Source organism: Dermacentor variabilis, chromosome 4, assembly GCF_050947875.1.
Source record: "Dermacentor variabilis isolate Ectoservices chromosome 4, ASM5094787v1, whole genome shotgun sequence".
NCBI lineage: Eukaryota > Metazoa > Arthropoda > Arachnida > Ixodida > Ixodidae > Dermacentor > Dermacentor variabilis.
In genome coordinates, this window is record NC_134571.1 from 21465336 (window position 1) to 21493184 (window position 27849).

Consider the following 27849-nt stretch of genomic DNA (forward strand, 5'->3'; position numbering starts at 1 on the left):
TAGGACTGCACATTTATTTGCCAGCATGGTTCTAACCTTCTGGCTGTGCCCCATTTACGTCGTATCGCATTTTCTCGTTTAAGGGTAATACACTTTTTTCTTTTATATAGATTTCAATTTCTTGGTTGTGGTCACCATATGCAAGTTAAAATAGTTAAATGTGTATCTGCATTGAAAACCAGATGGGGCTTGCCGAGAAAGGAGGTTGTTGCAATGCAATTGGGTTTTCCTGCAGGAGGAATACTACCACCTTCTGGCGGAAAAGATATACAAGATCCAAAAAGAGCTTGAGGACAAGCGGCGCAAAAGCAAAGAGCAGATGCAACTTCAGCTGCAGCAGCAACAGCAGCAACAGCAGCAACAGCAGCAACAGCAGCAGCAGCAGCAGCAGCAGCAACAGCAACAACAGCAACAACAGCAACAGCAGCAGCAACAGCAGCAGCAACAGCAGCAGATGCATGCAGGCACCCCTCCCATGGGAGTCCCACCAAACACCTTGGCTCCTGGAGCCACCGTGCCAGGCCGAGGACCAGCACCTGGTCAGTGCTGCTGATAATTATTACGTGATATTTGTACAGGATGTCCTAATTGATAGAGGCTTAAAGCAGAATCAATGTATACTGCACTTTGAGACTTATTATGGGTGAAACAGCGATATACAGTGCAGTTCACTTATAAAAATATCAAAAATGAAAGATCCGATCTGTATAACCAATCATCGCTATATCTGGACTATTGCAAAAGAAAGCTGCCAAGCATACCTTTGTAGCTCCGAAACCAAATTTGCTGCTTGTGATAAAAAAAATTGACATTGTAAAAAGTAGGCTGGAAAGTATAAAACATTTATTTGTACCTTGAAAGAGCATGTCAAGCATAAAGTGCACTGAAATAGTACTGAAATCTGCACTTGCTTTTGCCGAAGTTTCAGGTTCACAGGCGGGGTGCGCATTGTGTCCAGCTGTTGCTCAAATACTGGTGACTATAATTCAATATATGTAAAAGCAATGAGCGACGCGATCGACAGCAGTGCATTTTCGGTAAACATTGGGGTCGGTGTTAAAGACTGACCACTGTCAATCTTATCACTGTCGCTGGCCTCTTTCATGCAATGCCGCCTTTTATTGTGACAATGATCGCCCTGTTGGAGATTCTTCGCAGAACGAGGCAGCGCTGTCTGCACTTGGAAACTCCCTTAATGAAGCACCACATATTTTATCTCCAGTAGCAACGTGCGCCCAGAGCTTGGTAATGTCAGCAACTTCTACTGTGTTGGTTTCACACATGGAGGGTTTCGCCCTGGCGCAAGAAGCCCGCCTTTTCTGTTGATCGGCATGTCCACTGGTTCTAGCCTTCAGGATCATGGCGCTCTTAGTTTTCAGAATCATTTATATCTTCAACTGCTTGAGCTCCTCTTGTGAAATTTGCAGCTTCATCTCAAGCGACATGGCTTTAAGCTTTGTTGGTGCACCTATCGCTGCTTCCGTGGCGTATTTCTGTGCTCGCCGAGAAAATGAGAGGGAGATTGCAGAAAAGGGAGCGCAGGCATGGTTAGCTTCTCGCTTTTTTTTTTCCCCTCTTATCTCTGGACGCTTGCTTGCGATGGGGCCACGAAGCAGCTGGCGTCATCTGTGGCACGCTACGTCAACTTGCGATACGAACTCGCTTAGGCAAACTTTTCACCCTGTCTTGGTTAACACTTCCTTGTACCACGGGAAAATGGGCAGTTTTTAGGTAGTCTAGTAAACAATTTTGTTACTGCTACAGCAAATGTTTGATATTAGAATGTATGGTATCAATTGTAGGAGAAGGAATGTGCTTTCTCATGGCATTATTTTCAAGCAAGCATTTAGTATAAATACTTATAAAAAAATTGTTAAAAAAAAGATTGTAATGAAAATGAGAAAACTTAGTAAAAACATCGACGCCGCTTTGCACCAAGAGAACATAAAAAATTTCGAAATAGACATATTGAAGAAAAATGCTATAGAATATATTCTTGCAAATATAAGCTTTCTGTTTTTAGAATTTCTTGATACACAAAGCAAAACGTTAGCCTGAGTGTCTATTGCGCCACCACGCAAACCACCCTAGTAATGCCATGCGGCACTGTGGATGCAATGCCAGGGTGTCTACCAACCGGGAAAACTGGGAAAACCGGGAATTCTCAGGGATTTTGAGTAGTCTGGAAAAAATAAGGGAAAACTCGGGGAATTTGGGCCTCTATCAGGGAAAATTAGCGGCAATTTTATTGAAAGCGTCGAAAGTCGCGGTAATGCTGGCTCGAGCAACAGACAGGAATTGTAATTAATCGTCTTTGACGCCCTGTCGTCGGCTGGAGGAGTTGACAGTGTGCGCTCAATGACCGACTTTGCGGATTCCCGATAACTTGGACGGCGTCGCGGCTTCGCCACGTGCTCCATAGAGTCAACGTATCAGAACGTGTGAAATTTCGGACGCAAGAACTCTTCGCCGTCCGATTTTCTGGACGTTTTGCCCTGACCGCAGGTCCAAAACGCCAATAATCAAAGGCACCACTGCCGCCGTTTTGATTACTTCGCCACTTCGAACCGGCACTCTCGCACGCGGATCCGCTGGCAGCCGTTGCCACCACTGCGGCAACGCTAGGCCTAGCTGCTTCGACGTTCGCTATGAAGCTTCTTGCCGTTGGGTGCCGAGTTTTTTATTAAAAGAATTAGCTGCTGTCAGCAATGGCACGGACTCCGCCTTTGAGTTCCTCGCGATTGTCTTAGAAACTTAGAAAACACTGCATGTTGCATAACGCCGGTTCCCGAAAGTTAGCTTCGCCTCTGTACAGAAATGTTACATGGTGAAGCATAACAAGTGTGGGAAGGGGCTATTGCCATGGAAAACAGTATGTATTCCTTAATTATACACACGTGCACCCAGTATTTCCTGTCGCAGTACGTGCACCGATATGCCTAATATGTGTACCGACAGGCCTTCATAGCGTTTTCAAACGTGCCTGTGGCGGTTTGAGCCCTTAAGGGCAGTAAATGACACGCATTTTTTTTTTTCCAACTGGCCGATTTTTCGAACATATTCGCGACCCCTAAGAGTTCTAAAAATCGGCCGTGGCCTGTGCAACTGACCAAGATGCTTCAAATGGTCCTTGGGGCGAACGAGTGGCAGAAGGAGGACAAGAACAGAAATGATGTACGCATTGAAGAATAAACGGGAAAGGAAGCTTGCTGCCGCCGTTTGGAAGGAGCTTGAGCTCAAAAACAAAGTTTTGGCTGATGCCGAGATGCAGGTGTCCTTCATCCAAACCAAAATAAGCTCGTTAAAGCAGTGAAACACAACACTCAGGCGTAATGCTTGGGCTGAGAGTATGTCAGGACAGTTGAGGTTGACTTACGAGTGGTTGAGAGAGAATCTCAATTGTGACAGAGTTCGGGCCTCGTGCCACTGAGCTTGCTATCAGTTGATAGAAATAGCTCATATTTGAATATATTTGCTTCTATGTGCATCTCCTTTTTATTCGTATTTGTGAATGTCCGACTTCATTTGCAATTTTTTCGAAGACACTTTATTTGCTGTGCATTTTACTAACCCCTGCCTTCTATTCTCTTTTTGAATAAACACTACTCCTTAGTATTCAAATTGGATTAAGTCGCTTTTTTATTTTTTTCATCTGCTTACTCGAGAGTGATAGAATCAGGCGATATGTTTTCAGCTCGTCTTGACATAAAGCATAGTTCTGCATCACTCAGGGAAATGTGCAAAGGCACTCAGGGAAAACCTGGAAAACTCGGGGAATTTGGAAATGTCAACTTGGTAGACACCCTGAATGCCGAGGTCAACTCCTGGCCGTCTTCTCGCGCCAAACTCTACCCCTTGTGCTGTCGCCAGCAAGTGATCAGGCCCAAGCAACGTTGACACCTTGCAGATAGCATTAATGCATAAGTTATAACCGATATATTGATATATGTGGTATCGTAATGAGTGTTATTAGTGGACTGTACCGTATGCAATGTTTTGCCATTTCACATCATACTTCGATCCTAATTTTGGATAGATTGGATATCGGATATAATGGGTCTTTTTCGCTGAATTTTCATCGTCTGTTGCAACGAGTGTCTACTGTAGTAACCCCTTTATTGCTTTTAATTTTTTTATGGTGGCATATCCTTTACAGTAAAGTGTTGATTTTACAGGGTTGGGTGCAGCCGTCAATTCCCAGATGCAGCCTGGAGCACCTTCCCACCTGACTGGTGCCACTGGAGCGTTGGGCGCACCAGTGCCCCAGCGTATGGCACCCCCCAATATCACTGTGCCCGGGCCTTTTCCCCCGAACTCCTTAGGGGCTCCCCCAGGGGCACCGACTGGCTTTGGGGGACCACTGCAGCAGCAGACGCAGCCGCCGCAGCAGCAGCAGCAACAACCGCAGCAACCGCAGCCACAGACGGCAGCACCGCCAAACTTTGGGGGTGTTGCTGGAGGGGGCAGTGCCTTGGCTGGATCCCTGGACGGAGGCATGGGTGCACTCAACAGCCAGTTCCCACAGTCACAGCAGTTTGAAGCCATGAAAAGACATCTGGTGAGTGCGGCCTTAAATGAAAGCACAGTGGCAGCATGGAGCATGTTGCTGGGACTATTACCTTGGGCAGTGCTGCAATTTCTTGACATTTGTCTCCTCCCATTGGTAGCTAAGTGAACCACATTTAGTCACGCTGCAAAGTAATTGCTTGAATGTTGGCCAAGGAAGCTTAGAAGTGAGTTGGGGATGCTTATTACATAAAGCTTTAGCAGTGAGCAATTTTCCTTGCAATTGTGTAGTTTGGGTGAGTTATTACTGAAAGAAATAGAAATTAATGCTGTTTTTGTCACATTACACGAATGTGTCAAGTGGCCAGCTTTCAGTAGGTCTCTAAAAATTGAAAGCCTGTACAGTGCAGAGATGGTACAAACTTGTCGATCATATTGTTCCCAGATTGCTGTGGTCAGCTTATGACAATAAGTGAGTCATAATGACAGTGTTTCAAAGCGAGTGTGTATGCCTTGTTAGCCATGTTATTGGAACATGGTAATTTAGAAACCTGGCTACATGCACAATATAAACTGAACACTAAAGAATTCACTCCAGTGGGGAATTGAACCTGGCTGGCCTGTGCGATAAGAGCATTCTGCTTTGACGCAAATTCTGCAGCCTGTAAATAGGCGTGCCAAGTGGTACAGTTAGTTGCAGCGCCTGTATCCCAAATCTTCAACAAAAAGCTCTGCTCCAAACTGGAGATATTTGAGGTCTGTGGCGTGCTTCAATGCATGTTATGCTGCATTGCCTAGATGTTGCAGCTATGCTGCACATGAGATGCCTAAGCATAAGTACCCTCGAGCTGCATCTCGCTGTTACCATGATTCTTGTGATGACTTCGGAACATCTGAAGCAAGCCAAGGCATGACGCCATCAAAGAAATGCAAGAGGCTATTTGCTCTCTAAGATGTGTTTTGCTTGCTGTTTGTGCAAATATGGGCAATATATTTGTTCTATTTGGCAGTATGCATTGATTTCAAACACTGTGTACTTTGATAGCATGTGCAGTGGCATCTGTTGTTAAAGGCAACAGCCAGTTAATATTCTGCCATCCGTTATAGGTGAGCCATGATGTTGAATACCACAGACGTTTTCATGCTGCATGTCAGTTGAAAGCCCATGAGTAACATTTTACTGATATAAAACCCAACACGTACAAGGGCCAGCAGAAGACAATAGAGGTCTCTCCTATGAACTTCTAAAATATGTTGCGAATTGCGAAAACACCCGTGTATATAGATTTATGTGCACGTTAAAGAATCCCAGGTGGTCGAAATTTCCGGAGTCCTCCACTACAGCATGCCTCATAATCAGAAAGTGGTTTTGGCATGTAAAACCCCAGAATTTAATTTTTTTTCTAAAATATGATTATTAGTTCAGCTGTATTCCCTTTGAATAGTTAGGTATTCCATGTTAAGGGCAGGTCATAAGTGCACTCGTACAAGTATGGTGTTCGGCGGGCATCAGGTAACGTTGTTTTGTTACAAAATGAAAAAAAATGCTTGTGTACCTCCCTGCATTTCAAAAGTGCATTTTGTTACTGGAGGAGGGAGAGATAAAAAGCAGTCAACATAAATCTTATGACCGGCTGTACATGAGGACAAAGTGAATGAAAGATTTTATTGAATTTTGTAAATTCAGAGTAGTCCGTTGTTAAAGTTGACACCTTGCCCTGCTGTTCTATAGATTCAGCAGCAAGCCCAGCAGCTGATGAACCAAACAAGTCAAGTGCAACTAGGTGGTGCAGCAGGCTCTGGAGCATCTGCACAGGTGATGTGCTTTGTGCTCTCTTATGCAAGATTAGTTCTCTGTAATGAGGGCTGATAATAATGCATTGGAGTATTGAGCGCTGACAGGAAGACAACTGCTAATGGAGCCATGTGTTGTGGAAGATCGGGCCCTCAGTTGTGCTGGTATTGCTCTCTTTTAGCCTTGAGACACGAGTATTTTGCAGCTGTGATGAACTATGCTTGGTGAGTTTGCAACAGTGGGGCATGGAAGATGTGATGCTTTGCAAGACTACTTGAGATCTGACCTTCTTTGAAACTTGTTCAGTGGCTCCTGTGGGTGTGTGTTTTGGGGTCTCTCGCCATGCTGTTTCTGAGGAGGCCATTTCATCGGGGTGCCGCATATAAAGCCAGAAAGAAATCCATACAGCCTCTAAAAAGAGGAGCAACTGGCATCCTCCAAAAATGAAGAATTGAAAATATGACAGTGAAGTGCAAATTGGGCGTGTGCAATGAACATTTCGAAAGGCAACAGTGTGGAACAGGATTTGGGGGTTTGGGACAGGGTTGGGGTTCAAGGAAGGGATGATGTTAATGCTTTGTGTGTATTTCTTGCAGTTCTGCAGTTTTTCTGTAGCTTTCGTGTTAGGTGAGAATATGACCTTGAGTGCATGTAGCTTCCCCGGAAATTGGTGTGCGGATTCGCATTGCTGACGTTTGGTGCCTGTGACCCCTTGTAGATGTCCCAGATGCTACAATCACAGCTCACCTCGACACCAGTGAGCCAGCCTCAGGGGCACCTGCAGCAGCAGGCACAGCAGCCGCCACAACAGCCACCGCAGCAGCAGCCGCTGCCGCCCCAGCAGACGCCACCGGGCAGCACAGCAGGCCTGATGCAGCAGTCGTCCCTGCTGGGCCAGGCTTCGACACCTCAGCCGCAGGGCCCGCCTAGCCAGCAGCCGCCGCGGGCCTCGTCTGTGCCCTCGAGTCTAGGGGGTTCCCAGCCACCGACTCCTCTGGGAGCTCCTGTGCCAGCACCACTGCCACCACCATCTCAGCAACTACCTGACCAGATCCTGGCCACTGAGGACCCTGAAGAGTCATCTCGGGGCCCTGACCCCGATCTGTCACTCACCCTGTCCACACCTGAAGGGTCGGCTGCCACCACACCTGCGCAGGGCAAGAAGTCCATTGAAAACTTTGACAGTAGCTCAGGGTGAGTATAACTTTCTGTTCATGCTGTACTTAGTCTGAAGTTGCTTTGATGTAGTGTATCTACTGCTAGAAAGCTACAAGTTGTACAAAAATTTTCAAGCAGAATAAGAAGGAACTGCAGGTTTTGCATTTCATGTTTAAAATAAATGATAACGGGAGCACATGAATAAAAAATTTGTTTGGGCAGGGCTTATTGCATAATGTCCACATCTAATTATAACTGTTCAGTCCGACATGAGAATGTGTGTGTTTCTGTCTGATTTTATAGCAAGATATTGCCTTGCTTTCCATTTTAAGAGGGGACACAGGTCTTAGAGGCAGAAAAATCTCGGAGAAGTCACTTTTTTGAAAACGTTATTTTTGGATTATACAGTGTCTGACGCATTATCTCACAAATTTTTATGCATCCTGGACCAATCTTTTGTTCGTAATAGTATTTTATATCATGTCGGTGAGCTGTATTTTTATTGACAAATGTGCCAAAAAGGGCCTTTTTCCGTGTTGCGCAGTTGCCGTTCTAAGTTTTAGATGACAGCCATCTTGGTCTTGTTTGAAAGAGCAACTCTTCTCGTTTAGTTTTCGCGCCACCGCTACTCTGTGCACTGAAGGGCTATGAAGAAAAGCCCTCAATAAAGTAGTCCCCATGCGCAATTTAATTCGTCGGTTGTTGCAAATGACCGTGATAACACCATGCCATTGACGGATTTTCGTCGTCTGCTCGGGTGTGCGAAACTCGGCACGAAACAATGTCAAATTCAGTTTGCTCCAAGCCATAAAGCTATAGTCTACTGCTACGTTTGTCATCGCTTGCCATCAGAGAAGTGGAAGATCTTGTTCACCAGGTGAACTGCAACGCTAAGTGAAAAATGGCATATTCACACCAAGGTGCAGCCGGGTGCCAGAGGTGCCAAAGTAGCTAGTGGTAACATCGTGTTATGTCATGCATGGACTATTTCAGCCTTCTTAGCCTTTGCTGTGCCGTCGTTTGCCTTCTGATGTGCTGTTATTTGTGCAGGGGACCCAAGTCAATGAAAGATGGGAGCAAGATGGAGGTGGACTGCAAGCCAGACCTGCGCTCCATAGGCAAAGGTGAAAACAGGCTGGACGGACCTGGGGAAAACGGGCTGCCATCATTTGGGCCAGTCAAGGAAGAGCCTCTATCGGTGAAGGAGGAGCCTGTATCCACCCCAGCCAGCAGCATGGGTGGAGGTGATGCTCCCACTCCCGCTGCCAAGCCTGACATTAAGCCTGTAGTCGCTAAAACGGAGCCTGTCAGCACAGCAGCAGAGTCTTCCTCATCTTCGTCCATGTCTGCTAGCTCACCGCCAAAGCCTAGGTCTAATAAAAAAGGTGTGCTAAAGTTGCTCCACTAGCATGTGTATTGCTCATGTAAATGCTGAGACGTATCCCTTTTGTCTTAGTGCAGGTACGCAGAGGTGAAATAACCAAGATTTTTGGATTAGTTTGATATGGCAGTTCTGAAATGTAGTTTTTACGGAATTTATGGTGATTCCCGTCTGCAGTCTCCGCATTTTGATAGAGGTAAAATTAAATAATGCAAGTGGTGCTTTACATTAGGTACGCTCTAAAAAAAAACTCATGTGGTTAAAACTAGTCTGGAGCCATTTACTAAATGTTCTTCTCAGGCCCACTGTTGCTTGGGGCATTACACCCCATGAATCATTCAGTCAAGGTAACCATGTGTTTAGGTGTTGACACCACAATTGGTACATGTGCAGGTACTCATGTGATAACTCTGGTTTTTTGGGCGGTGTACTGTGGTGGTGTTTAATATGTCTTATTTTTCGTGCTTTTTAGGCCTGCTGTTCGTTTTTGTCAACAAACTGTGATTAGAATATGGTGACTAGTGCTTAGAATATGTGCTCATGCATTTCAGTATTCAAGCCAGATGAGTTGCGGCAAGCCTTAATGCCAACATTAGAAAAACTGTACAGACAAGACCCGCACTCCTTGCCATTTCGGCAACCTGTGGACCCTCAACTACTTCAAATTCCTGTAAGTTGATCAATATGTTGTTTGGTGGTTGCTTTTGACTTGTCAGTTATGAGCCTGAAGTATTGGAATAAATCAAGTTGCTTCGAGTGTGACCTAGTTCTTCTTAGCCCTAGGCGTTGCAAATATCCAAAACTTTCAAATATCAAATAAAATACTCTCCTCAATTTGGTTCTCGAATCAAATAGTTGCTATTCGACAGAGTATCTTTTGAACAGGTTTTGAATGTTAGACTGTGCAAGATAAAACGTGAAATTGAAGCACAAATGCAATAACTTTCATTCAATCAACAGTGGACGACATAACCTGCTAAAGCAGTGTGCATACGAATTAAAATTCTGTGGTTTCATGTGCCGAAAACCGCGCTGTGTTGCTCAGACAGCAAGACTTTTCCGGCTAAATATAATCATTCAAAATGAAATGTTTAGACAGCATTTGGCAGTGATTATTGTTTGGCGCTATCAACATCTGCATTGGCAGAATTATGAGTACATTTCATTACAACCGATCTAATACACGCATCATCTACTGCGACCATTCGAACTAGAGAAAAAGTGCTTCTTTTTGCCATGCCATCGCTGCAGACCTCGCGCATATTTAATTTGGTCACGAAAGTATACACAGAAATTGATTGGCCAACAAGGCTGCCTTATAGACTTCATAGGGTAATAATACATCACTGCATATGCTTTGAAAATTCTCAAGTTTGCTAACGAACTGCTTAATTGTTTCTAGTGCTCCCTTTGTGCTTTTAATAAAGCATGCTTTATAAGGTGCAGTGTAATTGTTTGGGAAAATTGTTTGATAATAGTGAGAAGATTGTACTTTATTTGCAAACTGTTAGAAAAATATTCGATTTGTATTTGATTTGTTCCCTACAACTATAATCTGCACGCCTCTACTTAGCCCTGTTATTCTCGATTTTCCGGAAGCCTGAATTTTCACACATGCCCAATAATCAGATTTTCCGGAATTTTTGCCATGACCGCAGGCTCAGTTGCGCTGCACGCTCCGAACAACAATCTGCCATGGAGGAAGGGCATGCGATCGCTGATCGCGCCCCTGCTTCGGCATTCGCTACTAAGCTTCTTGTTGTTCAGGGTCGTGTTTTTCATTGAAAGAATTCGTCGCTGTCAGCAATGGCGCTGACTCCACCTTTGTAGTCCTTGTCACTGACTTCGAAGCTCAGAAAGCGCGGTGTGTTGCATAATCCCTGTTCCCGAAGGACAGCTTCGCCTCAATAGAAAAGTGTTACATGGTGAAGCCTACCAAGACTAGGAAGGGGCAATTTTCACAGGATACAGTATGTATTCCTTAAAGGGACACTAAAGGCAAATACTAAGTCGACATGGACTGTTTAGCTACCATTCCAGAAACCTCGCAACGCTTGTTTCACGCCAAGAGAGACTTAGTTGACGAGAAAATTGCATCTCATGGGTCTGAATGCCTTTTTTGAAATTCATATCTCTCGCGAGCCAACTGGGAGAGTGGTGAGGTTGCATATGTGATCACCATCCTTTGCTGCCATTGGTGAGTTAAACCCTGCCCGACAGACGGCACTACCGAGCCAAGACAGAATGGTGTATTCGCCGCTGCAGCTGCTTTTTGGTCAAGTGGCGTAGACCGTTCGGGCTTCCCGCACCATCATATGGAAGTAGAATTCTCTGGTACTTGCAGTTTGTGTGAGTTTGGTGAGCCAGCAAAGCCACTGCAGAACTGCACGATACCGAAACTAGTGAAACGCAAAAGCGTGGCCGCCGCGGAGTCGAGTGAAAATGAAACCTTTCAACCGCCCACGTCGTCGTCAAGGGTAATTTCAGTTAGTTATTTTTTCTAAAAAATGAAATAGAACTGGACAAGCAGCATTTGATTTCATCTTATAATACAATACAAGGGTGTTTTTTGCGAGGAATGGTTAAGTACGAGTGACAAAATTTAAGGGAGGACACTGCTATATAAATAATCTTCTTTATTTTTCCATCCATACTAATCAAACTTGTCAGTCTTATTGATATTTTCGCACTGATTTCGCACTGATTGGCACAAAATGTAGCAAAATAATTAATTTCTGAAATGAAAGGTAAGAAATGTGCTTGCTATCTTTCATAGAGTACAACATTAGACTTCATTCTGCAAAAAGAATTTCAGTTCTAACTGTTCTAGGTGTTGATACCGAGGCCTCTATATTGCATGAAGCCAAAAATTTGTGTTTTAAAAAAAAGAAAACAAACTGCACAAAATTTAATGAAAGTTAACAGATGTTTTGCACGTATTTACACACGTACATTCCTAATAACGACCAGAAATGTAGTTTAATTGCCTGCTGCTGTTTAAATGTCGTCTCTTCAGTGCCACTTGAACACTGTCGGCCAAGGAATGACTCCGAGCACATTCTTTTTCTCTGCGTTTGTCCTTCTCAGCCATCCGTTTGTTGCTCATTGGGCCGGGATTCAGGCTGATCTCGCTCAGAATTGCTGCCGATGTCCTCCTGTTGCCTGCATTGAATAGCATCACTGTCTCTGCCACAGCAGCTTCTACAGTGAATAGCGATGCTTGGCGTCGCTTTTCTGCAAGTGACCAGATTATGGAATGTAAACTCTCATTGTTGTTCTGGGTTTTACCTCTCTGGCACCGCTCAAGAAGCTTCTTTTCTGAGAGGTGCTCATAAATTAGAAGCAATGCTTTGCACACATGAGGTGGCAAGTTATACCGGTGCTTGGGAGTAGGCTCGCCTCGGGCTGCTGCTGCATTCTGCTGGCACCAAGAATCTGGGCCTGTCGGGCACAGACTGTGATTAGCAACTTTATCATTAGAAGTAATGTGGTAATATGTCGCCACCACAGCCTTGTGAGTTGCCTGTACATCTCCTTTGTGTGATTTCAGCGCCCAACCATAGCAAAAGCTCAACTTTGTTGTGAGGTCGCCCGTGGGCCTTCCTCTGACCAAGGTTCTTGGTCCCCTTGGTGTTTCGTGACCAATTTGCACAGGGCTGTGCCCATGCAATGCGTTGGCGGGCTAGTTGGTGCGGATCCATAAATACTTTGTTCAGCGCAATACAACGGACACAAGAAAGGCGCCAGGACAAGCGCCCTGTCCTGTCGCCTTTCTTGTGTCCGTTGTGTTGCGCTAAACAAAGTATTTACGGACTGTGCCCATACACTTTTGCGTGTGGTTAACACAATCTTCTTTTTCAATTTTCATGTAACCATAGACATCAGCCTCTTGCAAAGCAAGAAAGGTGCAGCTGTCGCCATCAGATAACGCTGTTGTATAGCGAAGGCCATTTTTCTTGAGGGTCCTCTCGAAAAGTAGAAGGCTAGCTTGTGCCTCCATTTCTCCAGCCTTCTCGTCTGTGTTCTTTTGGCATAAATGGCTAGCCCTCCAAGCTGTATACAGTCGAACCCGGCTATATCGAACTCGCAAAAAAACGCCTATCAGTTCGATATAGAGCATAATTCGATATAAGCCTGCTAAATAATTGGATGTCATAAAAGCACATACCATTTATAAAATCACTTTATTGATTAAACTAGCTTAGTTTCGCACGAAATAGTCATCTGCTTTGGCAATTTCGCTGCCTGCGACGCACGCACTTTTCTACATTAAGGAGTCGGAGCAGCTGAGGCCGCAACTTTCCGCATTCGCGCAGAAGCACCGGACTAGTGCGAGCGCACCAATCACTTCGGAGGAAGTGGGCCAAGGACCGTCGTTGCTTTCCTCATTGTGCCCACTTTCACTTGTGCTCGGTACGATGTTCGCAATGTAGTCTTGGTTTTCGGGCTCTCCCGTGGTCGCGACACATCATTTGCGCTCACGAACTCATCCACCGTTGATTCGTCAACAGCTTCCGGAAATTCTGACAGTTCGCTCCAAACTTCGGCAACACTGGCAACGGCTTCGTCGCATTCATCAGAATTTACGGTCATCACCGACCACGCGGAAGTCGGCACGGCTGAAGCAATTTCAGATTAACCACTCGTACACGGCCGTGCGTACGGGTCGGGCGCCACGGGCACCGGGTCGCGAGTTTGGACGCTTTAGCCCTAATCTCCCCCTTATTCTTCAAGATCGTGCCGAGAGTGCTCCTCGGAATCTTGTGCTCTGCGGGGACATCCGACTTCGCACCGCGTTCGACACGATTTATGATTGCGAGCTTCACGACGAAAGGCAAATTCTGCCGCTTCATCACGGCAACACTGCGGGAGAAGACCTACAAGGCGCACACAAAAACAGCGAGACAAGTCGCACTTTCGCCATCTTGCATGACGAGGGCACAAGAGCTTCTGATTGGCTGTCTGAGCAAGCGCTGTGGGCGGGCCAGGATCATTTTTTGCAGGGGGGGTGCCGACGGCTCGTCCGAGGCAGCACGGTTGGGCGCGGTCACGGTAGGGAGAGTGGTTGAATGGAGCAGCGCAGCCGGCTTTTCTCCGCCACCACGAGGGAAAGCCAACTTCCGGGGGCACTTTTCGCCGCTTGACGTTCGATATATCGGGTGTCGCTGCTATTTTTGTTCGATGTAAGCATAATTTTTGCGATATATACTCATTGTAACTATATCGTGTCCAGAAATTGTTCGATATATAGAATAATTCGATGTAAACGGGTTCGATATAGTCGGGTTCGATATAGTCGGGTTCGACTGTACATTATGTCATCCTCCTTTGGTCTCCAGTTGCAGCCAGCACAAAAATTGCTTAAAGTAACATAGTCCAGCACGAGCCCCGAGAAAAGTTCGACAACTGCACCTACCCCTATAGGGGATGAGTGTCCACATGTCATCCACGAACCATCAAAAGATACGGCGATGTTGTTAGCGTTTCCCAAGTTCAGCACACTGTATAGTTGCTAAACCGACTGTGCACCTTCGGTCGTCACTTCTTCGGCCGCATGAATTGCTGCAGGGGTCAATTTATTTTTTTCACGTAGTTCTGCCATGTCTTGTTGTGGAGACCACGGTTGGAAATGTTCATCACCGAAAAAATATCAAGTGCTGTCTGCTGGTTCCCAGTGCGTTGCATAGCACCCGCTGCCAAAATATTTACAACGAACGGGTTCACCGTCATAGTCGGGTGCATGATGCTCTCGATCGAGTTGGCTCAAGGAGTGTCCGAAAAATCAGACGAGAGGTTGCAACGTGTCCGAGCTTTCGGCAGTTGTTATACATTATGGTCTACGGGGAGAATGGACGGTGCCGCGAAGCTGACCGAATAATCGGGCATGTCTGAACTTTTGGAGTCTGGAAAATCGGTCGGCGACTGCAATTGTACATGTGTACACCTGCCGTCTCCTCTCTCACTGCGAGCACTGATACATCTAATAAGTGTACTGGCAGGCCTTTAGAGCTGCTTCGGTCGTGCCTGTGGTGGTTTGAATTTGAGCCTTTGGGGGCAGTAAAATTCATGCATTCATTTTTTTGGACTGCCTGATTTTTCGGATGCTTCTTCCGCCCCTAGGCAGTCCGAAAAATTGGAAATTGACTATTAGAATAAAAGATATTTTCATTAACCGTCTTTCAGTAATTTTTCTGCTGGAAACGTTGCTGCTATGTTTCGTTGCAATGGATGTCTATCAGCTCTACTGACTTAAGCATTGATCATATTTTTCTTCATATATATTAGTTCTCATGGAAAATTTTTAAGCACTAAACAGTTCATTCTTTTCTTCTCACAGGACTACTTTGACATAGTCAAAAACCCAATGGACCTGTCCACCATCAAACGGAAACTGGACACTGGCCAGTACCAGGACCCCTGGCAGTATGTGGACGATGTCTGGCTCATGTTTGACAATGCTTGGCTCTACAACCGCAAGACATCGCGTGTGTATCGCTACTGCACAAAAGTAAGTTGTGCTTGGTATCATCTGAGCAAGGCAGTGAGATCCTGGCCACATTAAAGGCTGGAGTTCTCTAAGAACACTAATTGGGGAGGGACTGTGCCTGAATGAAAGATTTGAATGTTTGTTGAAGATGCTTTTAATGTTTATGCCATCATCAAAACATTCAGTGTGAGTGTTGAAAATACAGTTCTTACTGTGGGACCTTGAACAAGTAGCTGGTGAGAATGCGACATACTGTTCACTTACATCAGTACACACTGTCAGCAATAAACTTTTGCGTGTATACCCACCCCTACGAAAAGTTGAATAAGGAAAGTGGCACTGCAGTAATTGTTGCCTAAAAATGTGCATATGGAGGTATTTCTTTGCTGTGCCCATGTGCCATAATATATACAAGAGCTTTTTTGAATTGCAGTAACACCTCTCCATAAAGAAGATGCAGGAGGATAAGTACAGCAAGAAATAGGGCTACAGCAGCCGACGGATTTTTTGGACTCCAAAAATCTGATTCCGAAAATTTGGACTTGATGGACATTCTGACCTCATAAATGCACTGTCAAGGTTCTCGTAGAGCTAATGCATTTTTTCGACCCATGCAGATGAATTTAGGCCCCAAAGTTAAAATCTTCCAGACTAAACCACTTGTTCCGAGCCCTGCTACCCAATCTTGGTGGCAGCCATGTTGAAATTTCCGCTGGCTTAGCTAGGCTTGACTTCCAGTAGCCCGCATCATAGCCTCCAAGATTGGGAAGCGCACTCTATCAATAGAGAGCGTGCCCCCCATAAAGTTTCTAAATCAATACCCTAGAGGGAAATGTGGCGCTAGTGTCTATGGTGGCTCTCCTGAGCATTGCGTTGACCATTGTTTTTTGCGAGTTTGATATAGCTGGGTTTGACTGTATAAGAATACTCATCTATTTATATACTTGAGTATCTTTATACTTGATTATAAGTATTTATATACTTGAGTCGGCAGAAGTTGCCATTTATTGTCTCGACATTCGTTTGCGGCCGCAGTGAAATTATGTTATAAGGAAATTGCATACAAATACACTTCCTTATATTGAGGTTCTACATGCATCATGTTCTACGGACAAGAGGTTATGAAAAGTTAAATACTTTGTTAAATCAAGAATTTCATTATATTGAAGTTTGTTATATTGATGTTTACTTTTTTTTTTTTCCTTGGAGGCACGAAGCATCACGACTGAAATGTTGTTACATTACCAAGCCATAGTGTCCAGCATTTATGATTTTGTCATATATGCCTGATCTTTAATGCTCGTTCACGATTGTGTTATTGACACAACTATTTTAAGATTTTTAATTTGTGCAGTATTTTGAAGAAAATCAATTTATAAATGATAACAGTCGCTGAGTGATAATGCATGGTCAAACTTTCCGCACCCATTGATTATGTGCACCTACCTGTGCGACAGTTACATCAACCGATCAAACCAATGGATGACGGCAACCATATCTTTTACAGCTGTACGACTTCGTAAACTTTTCTGCTTGTCTGCAGTGCACTTCATTGCTGCTGCAACTTTAAAAGCTGAGTGGCTGTTCACAGCATCTCTACAGAACAGAGTCTGTGAATTGTTAAGAATGAGTCAATATATGGAATAATCAAATTAGTTTCTGTACTTATAGCTGAATTTTAGTATTTTATGGGTCCCACTGTCGTGTTTTTTTTTTTTAATCTAACGTTGGCAGGTCTTCCAAGTGCAGGCATTCCCTTTGTTTGCCTTCGTTTAAATCTTTCATAATGACAGTTAAGTAAGCAAGGCTAAAAAAAATTATCTTTTCAGCTTTCGGAGGAGTTCGAGCAGGAGATTGACCCCGTTATGCAGTCATTGGGGTATTGTTGTGGTCGCAAGTACGTCTACCAGCCTCAGGTACTTTGTTGCTTTGGCAAGCAACTCTGTACCATTCCTCGAGATGCCAAGTACTGGAGCTACCAGAACCGGTAGGTACACATGTTGATGCATTATGTTGCACAGCTTGGAGGCATGTGTGATGTTGTTTTAAACATGGTTTTTACTCTTTGTGTACTGCTTCACAGGTACACCTACTGCCAAAAGTGCTTTGCAGAAATTCCCGGTGATTCTGTTACACTCGGAGATGATCCTACGCAGCCTCAGACGTAAGCCAATTGCTTACCACCTTTTTTTTTTTTTGTCTTCTGTGACAACTATGTTTTAAATGCTTACGGTTGTGGGGGGTTCCACTCTGCGTGCGGCTAGGGCTGAAGGCAAGCTCCGGATCTAGTCCCACGCAGTCGCTTCGTGGTACTCCCAACCCGTAGCGCGGGAATGGCGGCTACGCCGGGTTCGAATGAATAAGGCAACCAGCGGTGTCAACGGTAATAACGTTTATTGCTGTTAGCAATAATGAACACTCGCAGAGGGACGTCCTCTCAGTAATAGTAGTAAATAGGCTTGCCTCGTTGTCTGGGTGGGTAAGACAAACGAGGTCACTCACGGGATGCGGCAGGTGCTCTCGTCCAGGCGGTCCAGGTGTCGGCGTCCCAAGAGAGAGGGTCTCCCGTGGTGGCGCGCTTTTATGCCTTTTTACCTTTCTGCGAGGGGAAGTCCTCCTCGCCCGCCGGATACGTTTCCCTTTCCCGTCAGCCGCGTGGGGGGAGAGGGGTAGGCGCGTCACCAGAGCGACGGAGAAAGGGTGGGCGTGTAGTGCCTCTCTCCCTTGTCTACGCCGGCCCGACCCGTCCGCCATGTGCGAATGGGACGCCGCGGGTACGCGGGAGGAAATGGAGGCGGGTGCTCCCCACACGGTCTATGGGCACTGCCACATAGGGCTAAAATGTGTTTCTTTTACTTTTATGCAGTATGAGGCCAAGGTAGCAGGCTTGCAAATGTTGATTGAAGAGAGTGAGATGCGGGACCTTACAGCCGAAAAAGCTGCAAAAAGAACTTGGTTTTTCAGTGTTATACATTTGAACACATCTACAATGAAATCACCTGTATAACAAAAGATTGATTATGTCCCAGACGAATTTCTATCTTTTATATGTATTGTGAATGCCTCTGCAATGAAGACCACTACAACAAACTCGTCTGTACAATGCAGAAATTTAGGCATTTTGGATGACTTTGTTGTTTTGCAACGAATGTCACATAGCGGTGCTGCTGCTGCCCTTCAAAGATGTCACCAAAAGTTGTGTGCTAGCGCTAGCGCTAATGTCAGCGCACTTGAAGAGCATGCCAATATCAGTAGTAATACTGCTGCACCGCTCTAGGAATCTACTTGTTGTAATGCATCAACGGGTGTACTTGCACTTACGTTGCACTTGATGCTGACGTTAAACGTAACTGACGACCAATGACTTCTTGAATGCCATCTAAGGTGGAAAGGATGGGAATGTCAACAAAGGTGACAGTGATGAGGATACTGGAAGTGAACCAGTAATTTTAACAGCAAAGGAGGTGATAGCGACATTTGATCATCCGCAGCTTTATTTTCAGTAGCTTTTGCTGGAGAGCATGCTGCGAACCTCATTGCAGTAAGGTTGCCTGCAGCCGCACATTCTGCCATACATATTGTGCTCAGAAAAATTAGAAACATATTTCATTACGTCGCTCTTGAATCCAAGTTACATAAAGGTTTTCTTTTATTCAACATGCCTTGCCTGCTCTATCGTGAGCATTATGGTGCGCGATGTTTACAGCGAAGTGACTTGTATAATGAAGGATTCTGGAGGTCCCAAGAGGTGTTTGACTGCCTTAATAATTCTGACGCTATTGTCACCCGCCATGGTTGCTCAGTGGCTATGGTGTTGGGCTGCTGAGCACGAGGTCGCGGGATCGAATCCCGGCCACGGCGGCCGCATTTCGATGGGGGTGAAATGCGAAAACACCCGTGTGCTTAGATTTAGGTGCACGTTAAAGAACCCCAGGTGGTCAAAATTTCCGGAGTCCTCCACTACGGCGTGCCTCATAATCAGAAAGTGGTTTTGGCACGTAAAACCCCAAATATTATTATATTACGCTATTGTCCAGCTTTATGGGAAGTTTCAGGCCCTGATGTTAAATGGCATGTTGAAATTGTTTATGAGCAGCCTGTGGGTCATGTTCTTCTTCCCTCAATAAGCAGCACTTTATTTTTTGCTTGCTAAAACTGGATCCACTGGTTGCTTTTATGTGGCAGAAAAATGCCAAAAGCAAGAATGAAATGTGGCTCTGTTATAGCCTTCAGAGTGTACTGAGAACTTCACTTGAAGTCTGCTTTCTTGGCTTCATGACTTTAGCCTAGCACACTGTGGGCTATAGCATGCTGGGCTGTAAAATGTGAATATTGTACTCAGTGCCTCTGTTTGAAGCTACAGTAAGTAAAAGGTACCTTGGATTACAAGTGCATTGATGCTGAAGAGGTTAATTTGCATGAATTGCAATTCAGACCGTGTTCACGCTTGCTGTAAGGGCTGCAATGCAAGTGTGTGTGCAATGCAAGTGTGTGCCATGTGAAATGGCAATACAGTGGACTCTCTTTCAATGGAACTTCAATGGAGCAAGGGAAATCGGTTCCGTTTATCAGGAGTTCCAATTACTGCGAGATAAAGCTGAAAAAAAGTGCATGAATACAAAACCAACCAACCGTGAGAATGGTGTTCCGTTTAAGCGATTTCCATTTATTGAGGTGTCACTGTACACCTCTTGGACCATTACTTGCCAGGTCTGTTGGGTTAACCACAGGCGTTTAATATTCCTTTTCTTTCTCCCCTCATTACTTTGCAGTTGTACCACTGTTTATGTGTGGGCTGGTGCTTTGTTAGTATGAAAAAGCCTCATGCTTTTGTGTTCAACAGAATTCGATCTGTTGAGGTCTTTAGACAAGCTCCTATCTTTTCTTGCTTGTGCAGAACCATCCGTAAGGACCAGTTTGTTGAAATGAAGAATGACCACTTGGAACTTGAGCCGTGAGTATGCCCCTACTTTTTAAAAAGCTGTAGGGGACGTTATGATGAAGTGTTTGTGTTTTGTGCAGTTTAAAGGTTGACTTAATGAACTTTTAAAGTTGGTGAAATTTAAATTTAGTGAACATAAGTGAATCTTTTAATTGATACACAGTGAAATATCATTACTGCAAACACCACATTAGTAAACGTTTCAGGTTAACAAATTTTTCAGAAATCCCCAGCTGACTTATGGTTTCAATGTAAAAATATTTCACTACTACTAACTTCAGAATACTGTATTTTTCAGAATAACGATTGTTATTAAGTTTTCGTGTCATGTTAATGCCTCAGTACTACAAACTAATATTCAGAAATCTGGGGATTCTTAGATTTCCATGTATATTTCATAGCAGCCGAAAGAGAAGGCTAACAGATGAGAAGGCGCAGAAAGCGGACGCCGCGGCCCAAGTGTTTATAAAACCTGAGATGGTGGTCAATAATAATAATTATACAGTGGAATCTCATTACAATGAACTTTGCGGGACCGCCAAATTTAATTAGTTAATTTGAATTATCGTAGTACGGAAAAACCAATATTTTCACGTCAGTAATGTAACACAACAATGAAATTTACATACCTTTGCAGCAGACATGCTTGTTTGTATGTAAATAATAAACGAGAACGCTGGACACAGTTTAACTACAATTTATTGCTTGAAGAAGTCTGTAATCTTCTGGCGAGTAGACAGCAAGCGCTGCAGGATGAACGCATCCACATCCTGGACTTTCCTCTGAACGTGATCAGGGACATCTTTACAGCGCCCGAGGAAGGATCGCATCTTTTCTAGCAAAACAAACATCCAAGCTGGAAATTGTCTCTTCCTCTTCGTGTGTTGATTCAGTGTCGGCATCGTCTTCGTCACTACTGCAATCTTCTTGCTCACACACTTTATTCACAATGTCTTCGTTGGTGAGCTCTGCGGATGTAGCCTCTGCGCTGTCGCTGTCAGTGTAATCATCGAAGGTCATCGCGGTGACGACGGGGAGCTTCTCAGTAAGCTCATTCTACAGTTTTGGATTGAGCTCCTCCGTGTACTCGCAGTCTTGTGGCGTAGGTGAAGCCTTTAAAAGGCCTGCCTTTCACCAGCAGTTGCTGATCATGCTTGCCTTCACGTTCCACCACGACCCTGTAAGCATTTCTGCAGCTTTTGACGGATGTTGACCTGTGTGGACAGCTTCAGTCAAATACTGATCAGGAGGCACTGCACAAGACGCTTCAGAAATTTGGCATTCACACATCTGATGATGCCCTGGTCCAAAGGTTGGAGCAAAGAAGTACAGTTTGGGGGCATAAAGTTGCACATGGCTCAATTTCATGTTCACGGTGTGCGCCGAGCAATCGTCAACGATGAGAATGGTCAACGATGAGAATACAGACTTAGCCACTGGACATCTAAGCCTTGTAGGAAAGCCAGCCTTTCAGTAGCAAGGGGCACAGGCTTGCGACCAGTGAGGGTGTGCGCTTTTTCAGGTTCCACCCCCAATCATGAGCCTATTGCTTGACATCAAATGCAATGAGTGATCACTATCACAGGGTCGAATGCCTCTGAGTTTACAGGAGATCGATGCGATATGATAAGGCACAGGTTGTCGGGAACAGACAACTAGCAGAAATTGTTCAATTTTCCAAAGCTAATACAGTAGAACCCCGCTGTTACGTTCCTCACTGCTGCGTTTTCCCGGCTGCTACGTCGTTTTCATCCGGTCCCGGCATAGCTTCCATAGGATCCAATGTATAAGGAACCCCGCTGTTACGTCGTAGCTGTGAAAACGTTCCCGCATGATACGTCGCAACTTAGCCCCCCGAACCCGCCTGTGCTAAAGTAGGCAACGCGCTCCAACCGCCATTTTGGCTTTTGACGAGTTTTGGCCGGGCTTGGCTATGGAACTGGCTGCAAGAAGCCGCACGCCAGTTCGAGAGGCCGCCATCGGATTGGCGTGCGACTTCTTGCAGCCAGCTCCATAGCCAAGCCCGGCCAAAACTCGCCAAAAGCCAAAATGGCGGTCACATACGACGACTACGTCGCCGTGGATGTTGTTGTCGGGACGTCAGAGTGTCAGAGCATCGCCGAGATCGTTGGGATCTCGGTCGCGAGTGAAGTCGCAGACTGCGATGCACGAGCCGCATGATGCCGGGGAGTTGCCAAATCGTAGCTTTCGAAAAGCCGTTGCGGCTCTGGACCTCCTCCGCAGGTACGTCGCACCTCACAGCGACGCTGACAGCAATGCGGCCTTCCAGGCTATTGAGAAACGTGTGGTGATTTCTAGCGAGCAAAAGAAACGGCAAGCCACAATTCTGGACTTTTTTTTAGGTCCTAAGCGCACTCTGTGGAAATAAATTGTCTATAGTTGAAGCTGCACTTTTTTTCATTCATTTTCGGAGCTTTCCTCACTGTTGCGTTTTCCCGGCTGTTACGTTTTTTTTCCCCGGTCCGGTGAAAAACGTATGAACGGGGTTCCACTGTATAAGCCAAATACACAACCCTTCAGTATAATGGTTTACTGTGTTATTGTTTTACCAATGACAATGTAATTGCAATGTTCCAAAATGTTAAAATAAACCGACTTGCTGTTAAGTGCATGTGCGTATCATTATTTTTGTTTGATTCATATTCGAAATTTTTTATATTTGTACAGCCCTAGTTTTTCGCTCTTGCTGAAAAAATTTGTACAAAATATTTTTTCTTTTTGTTGATTACGCTTACTCTTGATGTGTTTTGCACATTTTTCTGATTTGCATGTCTTTTCCTTAAAGGGTTAAAGAGTGACGCTTACCAGTCTTTTCCTTAAAGGGTTAAAGAGTGACGCTTACCTTTGTGCAGGTTTGTGGAATGCCTTGACTGCGGTCGCAAGTTGCACCAAGTGTGCGTGCTACACTTCGATACCATCTGGCCTGAAGGGTGAGTTGAATCCTGCTGTTCTCACTGCCATTGTGGTTATGCTGTGTGGCAACTGTGCGTCAGGGATGTCCGCAAAGGCGAGGCAGGCATTTTGCTGAGAATGAAAGAGAAGGTTGATATTGTTGCAGTCCATGATATGTCATGAATGCATGAAAGGCTCCTCCATCAAAAACTTGCTTAGCCTGTGTTTCTAACTTGAACACTTTTTGGAAATTTGAAGTGCTCGATAACTCATAATTTTGCATGTCTTATGTGAATTAAGGGAGCTTGATTGCAGTACATCGGTTGAACGGTCCGAGAAGTGTACTACTAGTGGTAGTGGCTCTTGTGCTGCTTGTTTGGTAGCGAAAATGTGGGTCATTAGTTCTGTAATAAGCGACGGGCCACTTTATATGAGTATTGCACATTGTCATTACAGGTTTACCTGTGATAATTGCCTGAAGCAAAAGGGGAAGAAGAGGAAAGAAAACAAATTCACAGCAAAGCGTAAGTGTATTCTTCACTGTTATAATATGTATGTCTAACTATGAGAAAAGAGATTAAATAAAGTTAATTATGGCAGGAAATAACATAAAATGTTGTGTTAAGCTACGTTAATAGATATCGAACAGTACAGGTGTAGTCAAAGCAAGAAATGCAGTGACGATGCTACCTGGGAATCCTTGCTGTAGCTCTGAATGTCATTGCAGGTTTTGACTGTCCCACCTTGGTGGCCTAGCAGCTATGGTGTTGTGCTGCTAAGCATGAGGTCGCGGGATCAAATCCTGGCCGCGTTGGCCGCATTTCGATGGGGGCAAAATGCGAAAATGCCTGTGTTTCGATTGGAGGCATGTTAAAGATCCCTTGGTGGTCAGAATTAATGCAGAGTTCCTCACTACGGCTGGCCTCATATCAAATTGTGGTTAAAAGGAAACACGGAAATAATTGCCAGCACTGATAAATGAAAATCTTCTTGATAACTTTTGTGGCCTTCATGTTCACAAGTAAGACCTGAAACTGGCATCACTGAGAAATTCGTGGTGTGATAATGTGCTTGCATCCTGACATTGACATCAGTGTTTTCTGTGCAGAATTCAGAAAAGGAACCTTTGCATTAACGTTTACTTCTTAATAAACCATCTTTATCTGATCAAAAAATGTGCATGGAGAGTTTCAAAAGGACCATCTGTGAGTTATACCGGGTGCAGTGCTTCAGCTGTCCCAAAGTGTCTGACCTGACACTTTTCAATGCAAATAGCAATTTTTATTAATTAGGATTATCATGTGAAGATAATTGTGATTTCTTATGCATACTTCACTTTCTCAAGTACATGCGCACTTTTACCTTTGCACATGCAGATTTCTATATTAATGTTTTTCATGGCTGCGATTTCAGGTTTGCCAACATGCAAGCTGGCCAACTTCATAGAAAATAGAGTCAATTGCTACTTGAAGAAGAAGGATTCTGGGGCGGGTGAAGTCACGATCAGAGTTGTATCTTGTACAGAGAAGCTAGTGGAAGTGAAGCCAGGCATGAAGATGAGGTGAGCTTTTGTTTAGGCTTACCATATACAGGGATTTTTATTTTTCAGGTTTAATGTGGGGCTGTGTTCGAAGAGTAATAATGTGTGTGAGAAGTGCTTCCTAACTTTAAAGTAAACATACACAATTCTAACTTTCAGGGTGTGCATTGAATGACAGGTTAAAAGGTTTTTGTTGTTAGCTATGAGAATAAATTTTCCTCAATTTTTGCATCGCTGGTGTAGCTTGTATGCATAAAGTGACACTGAATGTGATTTTATGACTCGTGGATATGCTTGCGAAAATTTAGATCCAAATTTTCTGACACCCTTCAGAGGCAGATCTCTCGGCCGTTTTGTCAAGTTCTGCCTCTTCATTAGCTTGAAATGAAAGTACAGGTTTTCTTTTAGTAGTAGGGGGACATTGTCTCCTAAAGGTTTTAATTGCTTGATTTTGTTTCTTTTGCAGATATGTAGATACAGGGCACTGGCCTGAGCAGTTTCCCTACCGTGCGAAGGCACTGTTTGCTTTCGAAGAGATTGATGGTGTGGACACCTGTTTTTTTGGGATGCACGTGCAAGAGTATGGCTCAGAATGTCATCCGCCCAACACCCGTCGTGTGTACATAGCTTACCTGGACAGTGTGCATTTCTTTAGGCCCAAACGGTTTCGTACTGCAGTCTACCACGAGATCCTCCTGGGTTATCTCGACTACGTCAAACAACTTGGGTGAGTCAGGCTTGCCATGTTCCCCATGTAGCTGTATTATGCGTAAGCTTGTGTGATTGCCAGTTTTTTGGCTCAAAGAGAATTCAAAACAAATAGGTTATGTTCATCATTATTCATGTAAAGTCGAGCCCACGTGTAATGGCCCCACATAAGATGAACTTCCGCATAAAACAAACGAAACCAGCACCACCATCAAACTATACATTATTTCAGTGACACAAAATTACACGCACAATGAAAGTCTTTGAGCCTTCGCAATCAGTTACAGAGAATGGACGGCATAAACTCGGCTCCGCGATGTGAGATAACGACTGCCTCTGACCCCTTTGTGCATGCGGGCCATTTTCCCGCCTCCTCACAGGCGAGCTACAGTCGACTCCCGATAATTCGAAGCCGCTTAATTGGAATTTTCGGTTAATTAGAAGTGAAGTGCTGGTCCCGTCAGTTTTGCATGTAATCCTATAGAAGAAATAGCTCGATAATTCGAAGTCCTCATCGAGTAATGTTGTTTAATTGGAAGTTAATTTCAGCCGGGATCCTTGAGGTGACCGTCATTCTTTGGTAGAATGTGCAATTTTTCAAGTGTTGCAACAGTTCCGTGCTCCGTGCTGGTGTCATCGCCACCACAGCCGCCCGCAATGCCATCCTTCTTGGAGCGGCGCGATTATTCATTGCTACGGCTGCCGTGGCCTCCGCGATCAACTCCGGCGGGAGGCGAAGCGGCTCCCGCCGGAGGCCACGTGCGGCTGCCGCGCGTGGCCGGAGCTGATCACGGAGGCCACGCGGGTGCCATAGGTGCACGCAGCGCTGCATACTGGTAGTGGCGAGATTGTGCGAGATTAGTCTTGCAGCGTGCGCAGTGTATGCTGCGTGAATATCTCGCCGAATACAGACCGGAAGACATCTTCAATGCAGATGAGACTGCACTCTTCTATCGGCTTCTACCAGAGAAGACCCTGACATTCAAGGACGACGACTGTGCTGGGGGCAAACGCAAGGAGAGAGTGTCGGTGCTGATCGCGGCAAACATGACTGGCACGGAACGATGTCGATTACTTGTGATCGGGAAAGCCGCGAAGCCGAGATGTTTTAAAGGCGTGAAGACGCTGCCTGTGGACTATGAGGCGAACAAAAAAGCGTGGATGACGGCCGAAATCTTCAAGAGCTGTATAAGCAAATTGGACCGCAAGTTTGCTGCTTCGAACCGCAAGGTGTTGTTCCTTGTCGATCACCGCAGTGCTCACGTGAATGTGCCAGCCTTGAGTGCAATACGCCTCGCATTTTTGCCTGCAAACACAACGGCTGTTTTGCAGCCAATGGACCAAGGCATCATCAAGAATGTTAAAGTCCTGTACAGGCGGCACCTCCTCGAGCGCATGATTTTGTGTATGGATAGCTCCACAAAGTACGAGGTGAGCCTGCTTAGTGCCATCCACATGTTGGCGCGAGCATGGGATCGTGTGAAGCAAGAAACAATCGCAAACTGCTTCAGGGCTTGCGGTTTTGTGGCAGCTTCTTCGGAGAATGCCTCTGAAATTTCAGCGGAGGAAGCGTCAACAAGCGAGCTTGACGGCACTGATTTTGGTGATGCTCTCGGGGACGTCAATTTTGAAGATTACGTCGCCGTAGACAAGGCAGTCGAAACGTGCGGTGCGCTGACGGATAGCGAAATTGTAGAGATTATTCGGCCCCAGGAAGCGACCCAGGAAAGCGACGATGACGTTGAAGGCGAGCCGCAACCCAAGGCTGCCGATGTAGCTGCGGGCCTTGCTCTTGCGGAGCGCTTCTTTGCCGCTGAAGGTAACGCGGAAGAAGCGTTCCGCCACATCTACAGCCTGCAGAACTTGCTTTCAGCAGCGTGATTCGGCAAGAAGAAGCAAAGCAAGATGACTGACTATTTTTCTTAAAGAAAATACTTGATTTCGCCACAAATAAACTGCTGCTTTTTGTGTTTTATGCTTAATTGGAAGTTTGTTTAATTCGAAGTTTTTTGCGGTCCCCGTGAACTTCGTATTAACGGGAGTCGACTGTGTCCGTTTTGTGCCCATCTCAATCGAGCTACCCTCTCTGCGTTGGCTTCCCCTGTCCCCACTGGCGCTCGCTGCCCACGAGTGTTGGCCTGTGGCTTCCAAGATGCCCTTCCACCCGTCCTTGTAACTCCACTCCGCTCCCCTCTTCTCATTTGTTCTTGCAACTACCCTTGCTTCACCTGTCTCCACAGGCGCGCTGCAGTGCTGGCTGCTGATTTGACATTCAGAAGTTTTGCCTTCTGGCCATTAACGGGAAGCAGGCCTCTCCACACTAGTCTCCACCCTTCCCTGCTTGAATATCGTACATGCATGTCTGCTCCATCAATTGCGGCGCTTTGTTCTCTCTGTTGGTGTGTGTGGTGCAAGCGCG

The 27849-nt window shown here is 45.2% G+C and overlaps 1 protein-coding gene across 1 annotated transcript in view; it reads left to right on the forward strand.

Annotated features, from left to right (window-relative positions):
* nej (CREB binding protein nejire) overlaps positions 1-27849 on the forward strand; it is a 106009-nt gene that overhangs the window by 39567 nt on the left and 38593 nt on the right. Inside the window, exons 9-22 of the mRNA XM_075688325.1 lie at positions 236-539; positions 4176-4558; positions 6239-6322; positions 7020-7495; positions 8510-8844; positions 9392-9510; positions 15178-15348; positions 17157-17314; positions 17411-17491; positions 20225-20281; positions 23143-23220; positions 23639-23706; positions 24596-24743; positions 25189-25449. Coding sequence (XP_075544440.1) covers positions 236-539; positions 4176-4558; positions 6239-6322; positions 7020-7495; positions 8510-8844; positions 9392-9510; positions 15178-15348; positions 17157-17314; positions 17411-17491; positions 20225-20281; positions 23143-23220; positions 23639-23706; positions 24596-24743; positions 25189-25449 — 2723 coding nt within the window. The remainder of the gene's footprint in view (positions 1-235; positions 540-4175; positions 4559-6238; positions 6323-7019; positions 7496-8509; positions 8845-9391; positions 9511-15177; positions 15349-17156; positions 17315-17410; positions 17492-20224; positions 20282-23142; positions 23221-23638; positions 23707-24595; positions 24744-25188; positions 25450-27849) is intronic.